Raw genomic sequence first — 18,443 nt, 5'->3', positions numbered from 1 at the left:
TATCAGTGGTCTTGTATGTCTTCTATTTCCTAATAATTGCTCCCACAGTTGATTTCTTCAAACCAAGCTGCTTACCTATTGCAGATTCAGTCTTCCCAGCCTGGTGCAGGTCTACAATTTTGTTTCTGGTGTCCTTTGACAGCTCTTTGGTCTTGGCCATAGTGGAGTTTGGAGTGTGACTGTTTGAGGTTGTGGACAGGTGTCTTTTATACTGATAACAAGTTCAAACAGGTGCCATTAATACAGGTAACGAGTGGAGGACAGAGGAGCCTCTTAAAGAAGAAGTTACAGGTCTGTGAGAGCCAGACATCTTGCTTATTTGTAGGTGACCAAATACTTATTTTCCACCATAATTTGCAAATAAATAAATTAAAAGTCCTACAATGTGATTTTCTGGATTTTTTTTTCTAATTTTGTCTGTCATAGTTGAAGTGTACCTATGATGAAAATTACAGGCCTCTCTCATATTTTTAAGTGGGAGAACTTGCACAATTGGTGGCTGACTAAATACTTTTTTGCCCCACTGTAAGTAAGCATTTCACCGTAAGGTCGTAAGGTTGTATTTGGCTAATGTGACAAATAAAATTTGATTTCATTTGATTTGTGACTAACCCTAAAGATGGTTTCTGTACTAATGTAAAAAGCTACTGCGCTGTACTATTTTAAAGATGGTTACTGTACTAATGTAATTAGTTACTGTGCTGTACTATTTTAAAGATGGTTACTGTACTAATGTAAACAGCTACTGCGCTGTACTATTTTAAAGATGGTTACTGTACTAATGTAATTAGTTACTGCGCTGTACTATTTTAAAGATGGTTACTGTACTAATGTAAACAGCTACTGCGCTGTACTATTTTAAAGATGGTTACTGTACTAATGTAAACAGCTACTGCACTGTACTATTTTAAAGCTCTCTGAACTACTCTACTAAATAGTGTCACTGATAGCTTTCAACCATGAACACAAATGAATCAATTTACAGTTAGCTCTCACTCTCCTTCTCTTAAACCCTCTTCCCCCCCTCTACCTCTTCCTCCGCCTTCCCACAAATCGCACATCACCAATAGAGTGTGTGTGTGACATAAAGAGTGACCCGTTAAATGTGACAGCTTGTGTTGGGGACACATGCACCCCTCCAACCCAACCCCCCCGATTCATGAATCATTAATGAAAATTACCCAGAAAGTGTGTGTGTCTGTGTGTTTCTGTTTGTCTGTGTCTGTGTGTGTGTGTATGTGTACAGGGGAAGCAGCTAGAGCGCACACTGGGAAAAGGGGTGGGGATAACACACACGCACACACACACACACACACACACACACACACACACACACACACACACGCACACACACACACACGAACAGGGGAAGGAGTGAACTGCCCGCCAGCACACCATGGGCCAAGAGACACCAATGGGACGTGTGAAATATGTATGTAGCTAATGGCCCAAACAAACAAGGTCAATCCCAGTTGAGGTCCCCAAATCCTCCTGCTAAACCCCATCTCTAACCGTAGGGGAGAGAACATTCAACCTAATCATAGGTTGTTAGCAGTGACGTAGAGGTTAAAAAAAAATAGGTAGGAAAACGCTGATTTCCGTTAATGGAAAGTAAAGTAACGCTCCCTATATTTTCAATACATTATTTTCTGCAAAAAGTGGGTAAACGCTCTCAATTTTTTTTAAAAGGTTACCTGCGTTTACCCACCACTACACCACTGGTTGTTAGTGATAGTTCAAGCCCCGAGCATAGGCCTTGACTGTCTAGTTGTAAACTCTGGATAAATATAAAGCACTAGGACTCCAGGACTGAACGGAAATGGTACAATATTGAGATAGTTCACTCATTAGAGGACTGTTCCATTCATGTTATGCTATTTCCCTTCTCCTGTCAGTGAGATGCTAGAACCGGACATATCAGTATATTCGTATTTTAGCCTCATTGATATCTCTGTCATGCTGTGCAGCACAATAACATGCTAAACGCTTTGAATCACGTTATATGACCCTATATTTAGCTTGGTAATGAGGAACATTATTAAGATGTGATTAAGGCCATTCATTCTATGCTTATGACATGATGTGAGCTTTTGTATAATATAAATCAAAACATGGTAATTATACAGCTAGTATTCCATGCGACAAGGCACATGGATTTCATGAGTGGCTGAGCAGGTACAGTAGAGGAGAGAGAGAGCGATGCTGCCTGGGACACAACACTATACCACATCACTACAAGAATACTACAATGTTACTACAACAATAATACAACTTTACTACAACGTTACAGGCTGGTCCCAGATCTGTTAGTGCTGTCTTGCCAACTGCTACGGTCACTGTCATGCCAAACTTGACCATATGAGTTGGTTAAACAGCACAAACAGATCTGGGACCAGGATACTTTAATGCTGTACTACGACACCGCACTAGAAAGTTGCTCTACAGGGCTTCCACTTTAGCCTTGGTACCAGTCTTTGTGCTTTGTTGTCATGCCAAACAAGGAGTGGCAAGGAGTGGAATGATAGCACAAACGGACTGGTACCCAGGCTACTTCCACTCTCCATTCTAGCGGGAGATCAGTGGCTCTCGGGGTGGGGAGGATCGACTTAACCCTCTACACACACCAGGGAGGCTTAGGATCAGGAAGTAGAAATAGAACAGGTGTAGCTTAGCACAACACTCACAAACCCTTCCCCACCCAAACCATCCTTTATATTAGAACACAGAACCTCTCGCATAAACAAACCACTAGCATAAATGAATGAATTAACCACTAGCATAAACAACATCTGAAGAGTGCAGTATGTACTGCTACAACACACACACACACACACACACACACACACACACACACACACACACACACACACACACACACACACACACACACACACACACACACACACACACACACACACACACACACACACACACACACACACGAGGATGATAATAACATGAACTGAAAAGCGATGTAGTGTTACATAAGCCCTAATCTGCCTGCTCTCAGATCACAGCAGAGCAGATGGCCTATCCTGGAAACAGTGGTGTTTGGATGCCCATAAAGGGCAATCAGGACAACACAGTGTAAATACAACATTTTACATTTACGTCATTTAGCAGACCCTCTTATCCAGAACGACTTACAGGAGCAATTAGGGTTAAGTGCCTTACTCAATGGCACATTAACAGAATCAAACCAGCGACCTTTTGGTTACTGGCCCAACGCTCTAACCGCTAGAGTACCTGCAGCCAAATACAACTACAATACAACTTAGGTCAGGGTTCAATCGGATCATGTCTTGTCTGCTATGCGCCATTTAAAGGTCATTTCCGATTGAGCTGACATATGCAGTGTTTACCGTGAACGCTGGAACATCGCCTTTAAAAGGTGCATAGTCGACAAAGAGCGTTCGGACTGAATCCTGGACTAGAACACTACCGTACCGTTGTCAATCCCAAACAACCACCAAGTACGCAGTCTTTATTTTTTTATGGAAAACAATACGAAGGTCACAAGTTACAAGATTATGATTTGTTTTCGAAGACTCTCAACATCTGTGTGAAGTGCTTTTGTGACTGACTGACTGACTACCCCAGGCAATACTGAAAGCTTAAAGAGAGAGGGAGAGCCCACAGTTGAATAACCTCCACCACACTCGACTGAATAAATCAATCCATGAATCATGATGACATTCAACTGAGAGGAAAGCGCACACATGGCTTAAAGAAATGGTCCAGGAAGAAAACTTGATGAAGCAAGCTGTCCTCAGAGACTAATGAACATGTGTGTTTGGCTCCCTGCCAGATCCCGCTGTCTGTCTGTATAAACAACACTTAAAAAAAAAACATATACCGTGAAATGTCCTTGAGGCTGTCAACTTGATTAAAATTAGGATGTTTATTTCATCAAAAGATAGTTGGTCTCCTGAGTGAGAAAATGTGTTATTTGTTTCTCTTTTCCCCCCGGTACTTCTTTGTGATTCTGTCTTCAAAAGCACATACCTTGTTGCAAAGCATTTCCCAAAGGGATATTAAAGTACACTATTATATTCTCTTCCTCTTCAAGACTGTCTTAAAGCACTTTGTTCATCTGAGGGTGAGGACAGCTGTACAGCAACAACAGACAGCTAACATGATCACAGTACCACTGTATCATGGTCACAACAAGCAATGCTACTATTGTCGTATAATGTGGTTTGAATCAGCTGATCCGATCAGGACAGTTGAGTAGTGCAGAACGTATAACACAGTACAGTTGGAGAGGACTATGTAGCTGGCTAAGAGGACTCCTTCCTCTTCCTGGAATACCTGGGATACATTTTGATGCTGCAATGAGCTGTACATTGGCTTACAGTGGTTCGTTGATGACTCTCATTGCCAAGGTTACCCGATCCAAGCACATAGCCATGCTGTACCGTTCAACCTCCTTGGACTCAATGAATCCCTGGCTGTCAGGGCTAGCTCCCACATTACACCCCATAGCTGGATATGGGGGTCATTTATTTTGGGTGAGCCGGGGGATTTCAGCCCCCCATGCTTAGCAACGCAACACCATGAGTCTCTCTTCCTGATGTCGGTAACAGAAGGAAGCGGATTCTGAAATGGTAAGACAGAGCTGAGGACATGCTAAGTTAGAACTGCTTTTGTAACCTACATTGAAGTACAGTTTGGAACACTAGCCTTAAGTGTACATGTTCATACTGTAATACAAGAACACATACAGTTGAAGTCGGAAGTTTACATACACTTAGGTTGGAGTCATTAAAACTCGTTTTTCAACCACTCCACAAATTTCTTGTTAACAAACTATAGTTTTGGCAAGTTCGTTAGGACATCTACTTTGTGCATGACACAAGTCATTTTTCCAACAATTGTTTACAGACAGATTATTTCACCAGAAAATGATGTTATGGCTTTAGAAGCTTCTGATAAGCAAATTGTCATAGTTTGAGTCAATTGGAGGTTTACTGTGGATGTATTTCAAGGCCTACATTCAAACTCAGTGCCTCTTTGTTTGACATCATGGGAAAATGAAAAGAAATCAGCCAAGACCTCAGAATTTTCTGAGGTCTGGTTCATCCTTGGGAGCAATTTCCAACCACCTGAAGGTACCACGTTCATCTGTACAAACAATAGTAAGCAAGTATAAACACCATGGGGCCACGCAGCCGTCATACCGCTCAGGAAGGAGACGCGTTCTGTCTCAAGGAGATGAATGTACTTTGGTGCGAAAAGTACAAATCAATCCCAGAACAACAGCAAAGGACCTTGTGAAGATGCTGGAGGAAACAGGTACAAAAGTATCTATATCTACAGTAAAACGAGTCCTATATTGACATAACCTGAAAGGCCGCTCAGCAAGGAAGAAGACACTGCTCCAAAACTGCCATAAAAAAGCCAGACTACGGTTTGCAACTGCACATGGGGACAAAGATCGTACTTTTTGGAGAAATGTCCTCTGGTCTGATGAAACAAAAATAGAACTGTTTGGCCATAATGACCATCGTTATGTTTGGAGGAAAAAGGGGGAGGCTTGCAAGCTGAAGAACGCCATCCCAACCGTGAAGAACGCCATCCCAATCGTGAAGCACGGGGGTGGCAGCATCATGTTGTGGGGGTGCTTTGCTGCAGGAGGGACTGGTGCACTTCACAAAATAGATGGCATCATGAGGCAGGACAATTACAGTATGTGGATAAATTGAAGCAACATCTCAAGACATCAGTCAGGAAGTTAAAGCTTGGTCGCAAATGGGTCTTCCAAATGGACAATAACCCCAAGGATACTTCCAAAGTTGTGGCAAAATGGCTTAAGGACAACAAAGTCAAGGTATTGGAGTGGCCATCACAAAGCCCTGACCTCAATCCTATAGAAAATGTGTGGGCAGAACTGAAAAAGCGTGTGCGAGCAAGGAGGCCTACAGACCTGACTCAGTTACAACAGCTCTGTCAGGAGGAATGGGACAAAATTCACCCAACTTATTCTGGGAAGCTTGTGGACGGCTACCCGAAACGTTTGACCCAAGTTAAACAGTTTAAAGGCAATGCTACCAAATACTAATTGAATGTATGTAAACTGTTTATGTAAACTGTGATGAAAGAAATATATTATTCTATATATATAAATATATATACAGTATATATAAATACTATATTTCAAATTCTTAAAATAAAGTGGTGATTCTAACTGACCTAAGACAGGGAATTTGTACTAGGATTAAATGTCAGGAATTGTGATAAACTGAGTTTAAATGTATTTGGCTAAAGTGTATGTAAACGTCCGACTTCAACTGTAACTGTGTTTTCTTATGTGTAAAATTTCACTACGTAGAGTAATGGAATAGCAGCTCTGAATCCAGCTGAGCCAAACCTCAGCGCTGTGCACCACTCGTCATCAACAACACTTCCTCTTTAACAACAAAACACTTCCAAGAACTGATGCATCGGCAATTCCAGTTCCACTAGGAGTGTCTGACGCTGGATGATGTAGCCTACAGGGCAACACCACGCACGTGCACGTGCACGCGCACACACACGCACACACACACACACACACACACACACACACACACACACACACACACACACACACACACACACACACACACACACACACACACACACACACACACACACACACACACACACACACACTGATCCTGTTTGATGTTGCCTACAGGGCGCCAATACTGTAGCTAGCCAACTGGCAGCACTGACATGGGTTCTCACTGTTTCATGGGGTGGCAGAGAGGGGAGTGCACACACACACACACATACACACACACACACACACGCGCCATTGGGTGGCCAGACGGGGCAGGGCAGGCACAATTGGGGTGGCCCTGCTGGAAGAGAAAGAGAGGCCCTGGCACTAACCGGACTAAATGATGGATCTCCTGTTTGTCTGCTGGTTTCATTACACACTAATTACAAAAGACAAACATCAATATGCCTCTTGATTAAATAAAGCTGTTTATGCTCTGTAACCGCCCGTAGCAGTGACTCCCAACAATGTACAGCATACCACCGTTCTCCCTATGTATCAATTTCAGTCAACTCCATAAGCTCTATAGGCCTACAGTGTACCATGTGGGTGTCGGGTTACACCATACGATAGTTAAAAAGCAGAAGAAATGAAATATTGTTCATGTGGACAACGCATGAAATGTTTCTGGGAGTAAACACAGTAGACAGAAGAAAAGGGTCTGATAAACACACCGTGAAAGTGACAGGGATCAGGCGGGAAATAGTCACATAAACGAGTCCGTCACTGGGGCCGTGTTCCCAACCATACTGGACATCTACTCAAAGCGTTGTCTGAGGAAGACCCGCAACATAATCAGGGACCCCACACACCCCAGCCACGGACTGTTCACTCCTGTACTGCCTGGCAGACGGTATCGGAGCATGGGGTCTAGGACAAGCCATCAGACTGCTAAACACTTGATCTGGGACTGACCATTTGCACTGACTCTGCACACCTTAGCACACATGAACTCACTCGCACAGCCTCACATATGCACAACACATGTACACACACACACGCGCACAAACACCGAGATGTACGTTATTTGGCCCTACTACATGTCTGCCAGAAGCAGCTATCTGTCAATGTAAACATTGACGTGACCAATAAGTCCCAGGTAGTAGTGGATCTGTCAGTGTGGGTTTGTACAGCCTTCGCTCTCCTTCCCAGCGCTTTGCTTTGCTGGTACGTATACACACACACACGCACACACACACACACACGCACACACACACACACACACACACACACACACACACACACACACACACACACACACACACACACACACACACACACACACACACACACACACACACACACACATTCAAGCTACACACACATCGCGACTGCTGCTATTAAGACATCTATTTATTAATGCTAAACTGCACAATTTAAACACTTTGCTCTCAATATCTCCCTTCCTGACACACGTGTAAATACTGTGCTGTAAATGTGTTGAATGCCTTCCTTGTATTTATATTATATAGAAAAAAATGTGTATACTTAATTACTTTTTTAAATTTTTATATTCTTGTTGTCACATTATTGAGAGGCGAACCTCCAAACCAGCATGTCATTGTACTGTGTATACACCATGTGTATCCTGTGGATATGACAAATAAACTTGATTTGACTTGAATCTGGGATCTGGGTTTAGAAGGACCTTTGGTGGCCTGGCATTGCTCTGGAGAAGGCTGAGACTGCATGTCAAATGTTAATTGGTCCAACAATTAATTCAGCAGCATCTCAGCTGAAAACCAACACAGAGCACAGGCAATAAAGCTCCTGCTTCCAGTCATGATGACCAAATAAAAAAAACATTACGTGAACAAAACTCGGATCATAAGAGGTCAAAAGAACACGCTAGGCCAAATGAATGTCACAAAATGTCATATTACAATTTTTTAAACAACGGTAAGATTTCATTTCAGTAGCATGACGCTTTTGTCACAGCGCATTCCCTCTCCATTTCACTTTGTGGAGACTGTTTTCCCTTTAGTTTTTATTGGAGCGAGTAGAGTAGTGGATAGCTATCAGGAGACTGCCTTGTGACAGCTCGGCAGCAGAGCACTGGAACGGTCCCCACTCCATCAGATTTTAATGAGCGTTAATTGCCACTTAAAGCAGAAAAATGTGTGACTGACACACAATGATCGACGATTCCCTGGCCTTTAATAGTGGGTACCATGGCTGGGACGGGTTCTTGCTCAGATAAGAGAGTCTTTGTCCCAACACTGTCTCTAGTTATTCTACTGTTTCACAAGTCATGGCAGAGGGAGAGAGAGAGAGAGAGAGATAGAGAGGGGAGAGAGATAGAGAGGTAGCTGTGACTAGTGCTAACAGGAGGAGAGAGAGAGAGAGAGAGAGAGAGCGAGAGAGAGAGAGAGAGAGGGGAGAGATGGAGAGAGAGAGAGAGAGAGGGGAGAGATAGCTGTGACTAGTGCTAACAGGAGCAGAGAGATGGAGAAGGAGGAGGGAACTGGTAGGTCATCATGTCTCTATTTCAAATCTACAGTAAGCCTCTCTCTGGCTAAAATTGTCATCATGCTCAAAGTTTACCCGAAAGCCACCAAAGCAATTAAGAGAACTGTAAGCTGTTTTGGCAGGGGTCTGTTTTCTTCTACTCCTCACATTAAACAGTTTGACTGATCTGTATGGAAGCTTCAGTCTAATAAGTGACCAGGGCTGTGATCAGTTCAACACACACACACACACGCAAACACACAATCACACTGGGGAGGGACGGGGCACTAGGGTCAGGCTTAGCCAAAATAAACATGGCCGTTGTTGTGAAAATATGGAGGCCTGTGGCTGGAGCAAGGTGTGTGTCTGTGTGTGTGAGGGGGTTCATTGATGGAACATACCGACAGTGCTTTGTACACACACACACACACACACACACACACACACACACACACACACACACACACACACACACACACACACACACACACACACACACACACACACACACACACACACACACACACACACACACCTATTTAGCAGGAGTGCATTCTAAGGGATCAGTTTCTCCAGGAATTAAGAAAAGCTTGTTGACAGACTGATGGTGTAAGGTAAAGAGCAGGAAGAGATAGCGCGAGAGAGAGAGAGACTATTAGTTCAGTTTCTTCTTCATCTACCGAATCTCATTATCTCTCTCTCTAATAGCACTGGGCACTACAGTAGGTTGAACCATGAGAAAATAGGACAGTTGATGGGAAGGTACACTCTGGTAATCACACCAAAGTGACCTTTTAAGATCAATGTATTCCTGGCTGGCTACCTTGACATAGCAGCACAAGACTGGCCCTTTTGTGTCCACAAGGTTTGATTCTGATGTGCTGCTGTGGTTTTTTCACCCACCCCCTTTCTTATTTTCTTTTTCAAAGGAGTATAAACCCTCTTTAAGTGGATTAACCCTGTTGTTTTTATTACAAAATACTTTCATCCTCAAATGCTCCTTTTCAGCTCTATGTAATGACAATACGTTGTTAGTAAGACATTGAAAACAAAAGCGACACTTTATTTTGTGTCTCAGTTCTGAGAACTGTTTAACAATATTACACTTATAAAAGCTATATTTCTTTAATATCCAAGCCCTGGAACTGAACTTTCTAGTACGGGTTCTTTGTTAGTTTTTGCTCTCTAGCCACCCACTTGTTTTTGCTTTTTTAACCAGTTTTAGTCAAATCTCTGTCTGGTTCTCTGGCTCTGTGTGGTCCACAAAGTCCTCCTCCATGACTTTTCCATTGGCTCTTGTCAATTCATCATGGACCAGTCATAAGATAGTTAGCACAAGGCCCCCTTCTCTCTCCATGTGAGAAGAGAAGGGGTCTCATGCAAAATCACTGGGAGTTCATTTACCAATGTGATCTGGAACCGTCATGGTTGAGACTCATTCAAATCAATCGAACCATGGATGTAAGAAGACAAGGCGATCTGAGGCAAAAACCCACCAGATCTAGACGACAGATCTACTCTACTCCGGCCACTGAGGTTAAGCTTTCGTTGTAACTCAACACAAAGGCTGTGCCGTAAGCTGTCTTAAGACAGTCGGGCACATTTGTAACCCACGTTGAGTGGGGAATCCATCCTTTGTGAGCGAGACAACCGTGGCAACGGTCTGTGGGAGGCTTTTACAACAGAGTGGGAATAGGACACATGGAGATACACTCAGTTAAACAGAGCTTAGAGAGGGGGCAGGCACAGTCGGGGGTGACCGGGTTAGTGTAACGGCACGAGGCAACCAGAAAATACAACAACACCATCATCACCGCTGGTTGGAGAGAGACATCGAAAAGACGGAATACTCGTTATCTAAATCAAACGGTATATTAACAAAATCCAGAAGCAGGAGGGTAAACTGAAACGGAACGACTGCAGAGTTTTAAACTGGGTAAAACTTATCAACACAGTTTATCACGTTTATCAATGGTGAACAAACTACGACATGATGGTTGATTTTGAGTAAATGACCAGTTGATAATCGGTCTTCTGTTCTCCACCCTAACTGTGCTAATCAACGTTTTCCATCTTTTTGAAGCTGGCGTCGGTCCTGCATACTGTCATGTGGCAGCAGAAGGGAAACATGCAGAGGCTCTACCCAGTATCCAGATAAAATACTTTAAATAAAGGACAAGAGTATGATCAAACACCCCGTTGGAGAGATCGTTTGAGAGAAAGTAGCAGGGTTACAGGGTTGTGAGGCAGAACACTTCCAGCGTTTGAAAACACCTGGACAGTGGTCTCACACACACACACACACACACACACACACACACACACACACACACACACACACACACACACACACACACACACACACACACATACACACACACACACACACACTGTTACAATAATCTGCAGTCAGGGCCTAAATCATTTCCAGTTGTAGTCTTTCTTTGCTACAGTATAACGCAATCTCAAGCCCTCTTTCAAATTACTAAGAACATTCAATATGGAGGGTACAATGGTTGATAAACGAGTTTAAAATATGTTCTATTTACTTAGTATATCCTCATGTCTCTGAGGTTGCTTGAGGCATCATAGGCATCATTTACGGCCAGTTTCATCTGAAACATATTTGTAAATCTTATCTCATAATTTACAGTCTACCAGTATACAACTTTTAGGGCTCTATTTTAACAAACCTAACGCAAAGATTAATCTAAGCGCTTCTGAGGGTGTGTCAGAAATATTTTTGCTATTTTCACACCCGGAATTATGAGTACAATAGCTGGCGGTGGCGTGAAAGGGCTTGGTTTTGATGGATAAACAAGTTGTAGATGTGTCGAGGGCTCGGCCACTCACTGGCTTAATACTGCAGGGCTTTTGTCTCAAGTTCTGTAGGTTATTGGCGTCTTTGCGTCGTCATCAACTCCAATTCTGCTGGGGGAACGGAATATTCTTGTCCTGGTCCATTGTGGATTGATACTACAGTTAAATGTTAAATAGCATAGGCTACAGTAACGAGTAATAGCAACAACAACAAAAAACAATGTTTGCTCAATAGCCTATGTTTGGAGTGTTGGCAGTCAGAGCCTAGCCTACATGTCTTTACGCATCGCACTTCTCCTTAAAACAAAAATACTAGGCTCCCGTGAATTATATTGTTTGTGTGAGGCACGTTTTCAAATAGCAAAAATATAGCCTAGGCCTACCGTTGATACTGCATTATAGGACTGAATCATTTAAATACGTTTGGAGGAGAGTGTCTTTGTTAACCCAATGAGATGCCCTCTTTGGAGATGGGGACGGATACTTGAACAAGCTAAATGAAGTATGCAGGTAGGCACATGTGTGCATGTTTTAGGATGTGCAGTATATTTTCAATTCAAGGCACTCTGACGTATAAAGCATTAAACACCTTTTAAGGATAGGCTACTTTGCAAGGCCAGGATAAGGAAGACACGACACATTGCTGTTGAACCAGGCTTAGTAGCCTAGGCTTAGGGTAGCAGAGGGCTTGATATGAAATGGAAAACAATCGTTTTTTAAAAACACCACAATACTTTTCAACAGGATGGGGTCAGACGCATGATCTCTTAAATGGCTTCTCTCGTTCCATGGCACTGTGTACACAAAGTGTACTAGCACAGAGAGGCTGCTGCCTACATACAGACTTGAAATCATTGGCCACTTTAATAAGTGGAACACTAGTCACTTTAATAATCAAGTCAAATCAACGTTTATTTGTCACGTGCGCCGAATACAACAGGTGTAGTAGACCTTACAGTGAAATGCTTACTTACAAGCTCTAACCAATAGTGCAAAAAAGGTATTAGGTGAACAATAGGTAGGTAAAGAAATAAAACAACAGTAAAAAGACAGGCTATTTACAGTAGCGAGGCTATAAAAGTAGCGAGGCTACATACAGACACCGGTTAGTCAGGCTGGTTGAGGTAGTATGTACATGTAGATATGGTTAAAGTGACTATGCATATATGATGAACAGAGAGTAGCAGTAGCGTAAAACAGGGCTGTTGGCGGGTGGTGGGTGGGACACAATGCAGATAGCCCGGTTAGCCACTGTGTGGGAGCACTGGTTGGTCGGCCCAATTGAGGTAGTATGTACATGAATGTATAGTTAAAGTGACTATGCATATATGATAAACAGAGAGTAGCAGCAGCGTAAAAAGAGGGGTTGGGGGGGGCACACAATGCAAATAGTCCGGGTAGCCATTTGATTACCTGTTCAGGAGTCTTATGGCTTGGGGGTAAAAACTGTTGAGAAGCCTTTTTGTCCTAGACTTGGCAGTCCGGTACCGCTTGCCATGCGGTAAAAGAGAGAACAGTCTATGACTGGGTTGGCTGGGGTCTTTGACAATTTTTAGGGCCTTCCTCTGACACCGCCTGGTGTAGAGGTCCTGGATGGCAGGCAGCTTAGCCCCAGTGATGTACTGGGCCATACGCACTACCCTCTGTAGTGCCTTGCGGTCAGAGGCCGAGCAGTTGCCGTACCAGGCAGTAATGCAACCAGTCAGGATGCTCTCGATGTTGCATATTGCTGCACTGTAGGAACTAGAAGCACAAGCATTTCGCTACACTCGCAATAACATCTGATAACCATTTGAATGTGACCAATAAAATTTGGGCCTAAATGGGCCTAAACTTAGTCCTAAATGGTTTTAAGCATAACATTCACAAGTCTATACAAAATACTAGGCCTCTGTCAATTGTATCGTTGATTATGTTTGAGGCAGATTTTTTAAAATATCACCCGTTGATATGGATGACTGAATAGTTTGGAGTAGCGTGTCTTCGGTAATCGAATCAGGGGCGCTCTTTGATAATGTGGCTGGATAGGCTACTGAATAAGTGAAACGAAGTATGCAGGTATGTGAATTGTGAATAATGAAAAAGCAAAAACCTTCAAAATATTTCAAAGCACTCTCAGTAGACCACTGAAAGCCTCTTTATTCATAGGCTAGTTGGCTAATGGCCAGGATAAAAATAGGCTCCTATGCGATGTTGCTAAACCAGTCTTGATTAAGGGGAGGGTTGGCTATGTTTGGTTTTTAATCAAATTAAATTAAATTGGGAGAAAACAATTGTTTTCAAGGAAACAACTCAAATATTGCCAACCCTACCACCTCAGCCCAAGGGAGCCGATGTTAAGACAGGTAAATTACCGAACTTCGCGTTATGGCTGGAAAATGCCAGTGTGCCAGTGATGACGAAATTGCAAACTAACGTGCGTTTGACACTTGCGCCTCCTTAGCACCAAACGAAAATAGAGCACTTAGTGTGTGAACATTTCTTTGACAACTGGTCTTTACACAATATTTAATTGTCACCATACGAATGATTATCGACACTAAGCTGCACATCTGGAAACAGTTCAGCTGAGTCATGTAATAGCTTAACATTTACATTTGAGTCAGTTATCAGACGCACTTATCCAGAGGGACTTAAAGTAGTGAGTGCATACATTTTCATACTGATCACCCCGTGGGAATTGAACCCACAACTCTGACATTGCTAGTGCCATGCTCCACCAACTGAGCCACACAAGACTATTACCATGACATTAGCAAAAACATGACCAAAAAACTCTAATAAGTCAGGCTTTACGGTCTGGCTTAATTGTTTCCATCCTTATGTGACCCATAACCCCACACACACCCTTCCTGTCTTTCCCTCTCCCTTTCTCTCTCTCATGATCGCTCCTTCTCTGTGACAAAAGCCTGTAAAGATTGCCCTATGTGTGCTCCAATGCCACTCTGAATATCTCCAATGGTCAGACTCATTAACAGTCTCTGTCAGACCCAGGGCAAAGTGGACAACCATGGAACTAGCGATCTACCAATGTTAAATGATGTACAGTACGAGGCTGCTGTACCTCAGTCAAGCTCCCATTGGTCAAAACCTATCAAATCAAAGCCACGTCACATTCCAATACCCAGAATCCTAAGCCATCCTACTGCGCAGCACAAATGCTGTGATGAAGTATTAGTTGCCAGTTGAATCTAAAGAGCTATGCTGGCATGTTGCTAAACTTCCATTTAAAAACCACACAAGTTCTTCACTAAAAGCCTGTTAAACATAACATAGCTCATCTAATCCCTGTACATCAAATAGCATTTGTACTATTTTCACATAAAAAAAATGGTTCACTGCAAAGGCTACACAAGAGTGTTATACACATGTTGTACCCTTATCTATAGTGGTACACTGGTACAGCAGTTTGGGAGAAATGGTGCAAAATGGTGCCATCGAATGCAGAAAGACACACAGCTATTTTCTGTAACTAGGCTTTATTGTAGCTAGCCATGATTTATTCAAAAAATTTGATCAGATTTGTATTTTTCCTTCAAGTGTTACATTGTCCAAGTTCATTTACATTGCTGCTGATATAATGCAGCTATAAAATATAAAGTTTTCAATCAATTGAATGAAACACAGTTTCTTCCAATTGCATTTAATCAATTGTTGATTTATAGTGTAACATAATGTATCATATATGTTGTTGAGCAGCGACTTTTATCCAAAGCGACGAGACAGAGACGAGACATGTTCATACATGATCATATTGTTGATCACATGAAAACCGTAATGGAGGACTCAAACTTCATTACATATAGCCCTTTAGTTCCTCTCTCCTCCTTTCATTCTCTCCCCTATCCTTCTCTCCTCTTTCTTCTCCTCCAGTTTATGTTAAGCAGTGTGCTGGATGGGAGGGAAGGAAAGGACTTCTCCTTGGTTAATCTCTCTACCTGTCCTGGGGGTCTCTGCTCCTGGTGTTCTAATTAAAACAACTCCTAGTGGAGTCCTCTCAAATATTAAACCTGTTATTGTCTCCACAGACACACGCTGATTCAAACGCAAACCTCCAATCTCCCTTCCATTTCCAAATAGATGGAGGGAACCTACTTGATGTTATTCATTTATTCAGATGATTTCTCTTAAAACCATAAATGTTGGGTAGTAAGGTCCAGAAGTCATTGAGGTGAAACATCTCCACAATATTTTAGCTTTGTTTCGGTGTGCCTTGAAGATAGTCCCATAAGCAATCTCAACCCTGCCCCCTTTCCTCCTCTCCTCTCCTCCCCAGCTATGCACTTTCCATTCCCCATGCAGCATCTTCCAACACAGCTCTTACCCACGGCAGAGTCGGGTCATGCCCACTGTTTCCATTCGACTCACCTCAACGGCCATTTTAAAATTGACTGTCTAAAACAAACATTTTCCTCCCTCCGTTTTATAAATGATTTATGCTCATTTTCTTTTAATTATGCATGATGCATCACCACCACCAGAACTCAGCGCCTGCACTGCAGCGTCCTCCGAAGACAGGAAGGGCGGTAAAGGTTGGGATTCTGACATAGAAAACCCCATATTGAAAGTGTATAAAAATATGTTTTTGTATGTCATTGATTAGCTTATTGAGTAGTTCAGTATTGTCTTTACATCATGTATGTGGTGTGTCTTGAGAAGAAAATGTGAAAGGATACAGCCTTGCAACATTTCTTAGAAAGGCCTTGCCAAGATAACACAATTATTTAATACATTTAGAAGGAATTGAATAATACAACCTAATACATTATTTTCAGCAGAGTACAATTAAAAAAAATAATATATAATATATAATAATTGTATTTTCTTTTAAGAAAATGTCCAAATAGTTGGTCATATGTATGTCACTACAGTGCATATCCTAAGCTTATAACCTCCACACAGTTACCTGCAGCCAACACACACACGCACGCACGCACACACACACGCACACGCACACACACACGCACACACGCACACACACACAATCACCTGAGAAGAAGTTCTTGGTCCTCAGGTAGCTCACGCTGAGCCGTAAGATAGAGAGTTTATCCAAGCTGGAGGTGACCTCTTCTGGGAAGGGCAGTAGACTGGCCAGACGGTCTAACTCAGAGTTCAGACGGTCCCGGTGGCGCTTTGATGGGTTAGACTTGGTCCCTTCAGATGGAGCTGTCTGTTTCTCTCTGAGCAGTAGAAGAGACATGAGGTTTATTAGGGAATCACAGAGGAAATTATGAAGCCAGTAGGCTAATTCTCTCAATGTTGATAAGAAGGTAAACAGTGGACATATTGCCACTCGTACTCACTTTTGGTCTTTCACTTCGATGCTGAATGATAAATCATATAATTAAATATTGGTATTAATAATAATACTATACGTTTAATAATAAATAATCATCATATCAATAATAATACTAATAGCAATAATAATAACAATAATATTATTATAATAATTTTCTTATTTCCTTAAGTTTAATTATTATTTTTGCTCCTTTTTTAGATAATTTTTTTAACCAGTTATAGATAAGCAATAATAACATTTGAAATACAGTGTGAAAAAAATATGAATAGTCAAGTACTTGAACGTTTCACACGATACAATAAGGGCACATTGAACTATGAAAAATACTGAAACGAAAATAGATACAAAAGGCCTGAGAATGATGAGCACGAGCACTGCGCGCCTTGCACCTGTGCCCGGAGCACTGGCATGGGTCCATTAAGATTCGAATTGAATCAAATTGAATCATCATATTGAATCATCTCTCTCCATCTGAATTGAACATCACTTCAACCATTTGACCTCATCATGATTATGAGTCAAATTATGTGTTGAGTTATTTTTATTTAGGACATTATGCATAACATTATGCATCATTATCCTGACACAATATACTATCTAGGATAAACATACTGCATATATATATATATATATACACATCTGTCTGCACCAAAGAATATTGAAGATATTTACATGCTATTTGGATGGATCGTGAGTGACTATCATGTCATATAGCGTTGACTCATATATTATCAAATAATAAAAAAGAATAACAACTTTATTGTGGGCCATTTTAGTTCATTATGCAAGCTAATACAACGTTCAAAAAACTCTCACTTACCCTCTTTGCACCGGTTTTCTTCTTTTCCGTCCAGCATACATGGTTGAGGCTTTACTAGCAGCCTGCGGTAAAGCCGAATTATTCTATGTTAAGTGAAGACCGAGCCGATCTACATAAACCCGGTAATGGTTGTCTAATAGCCTATCTACTCATCCCCAGATCTTGTCCAGAAGGAACTGGATCAAGCAATGCACCGATTCATCAGTCCTCTTGTCCTACATCAATGACGTTGATGTTTGTCAGGCGGTTCAAATAATTAAGCCTACAAACAAATACTGACAACGATTATATAAATGCCATTGCATGCAACTGAACGCCGTATCACAATGAAATATAGTTTTCCAACAAATAAGCAATGCTAAATTGACATTCGTCAAAAAGTGACAGCAAATGCATCCCTTCCACGGTGTTGAACCTGTGCGTAAAATGCTGTTGACATCCGATATTAAATGCCTTCCTCATCATGCAAAGTCCATGTCATCATTCGTTTCGATACAAAGTTAACATAAGTG

General features: G+C 42.0%; 1 protein-coding gene across 1 annotated transcript in view; it reads right to left on the bottom strand.

Annotated features, from left to right (window-relative positions):
* The window catches only part of ahr1b (aryl hydrocarbon receptor 1b), a 70,875-nt gene extending 52,903 nt beyond the window's left edge, over window positions 1-17,972 (bottom strand). The window contains exons 1-3 of the mRNA XM_038997047.1: window positions 17,932-17,972; window positions 17,116-17,136; window positions 16,802-16,992 (exon numbers count right to left, since the gene is read on the bottom strand). Of these exons, the coding sequence (XP_038852975.1) occupies window positions 16,802-16,992; window positions 17,116-17,136; window positions 17,932-17,972 (253 nt within the window). The remainder of the gene's footprint in view (window positions 1-16,801; window positions 16,993-17,115; window positions 17,137-17,931) is intronic.
* Window positions 17,973-18,443: the final 471 nt, after the last annotated feature.

Source organism: Salvelinus namaycush, chromosome 7 (genome assembly GCF_016432855.1).
Source record: "Salvelinus namaycush isolate Seneca chromosome 7, SaNama_1.0, whole genome shotgun sequence".
NCBI lineage: Eukaryota > Metazoa > Chordata > Actinopteri > Salmoniformes > Salmonidae > Salvelinus > Salvelinus namaycush.
The sequence above is the reverse complement of the archived record's forward strand: the minus strand, read 5'-3'. Positions and strand labels throughout refer to the sequence as shown.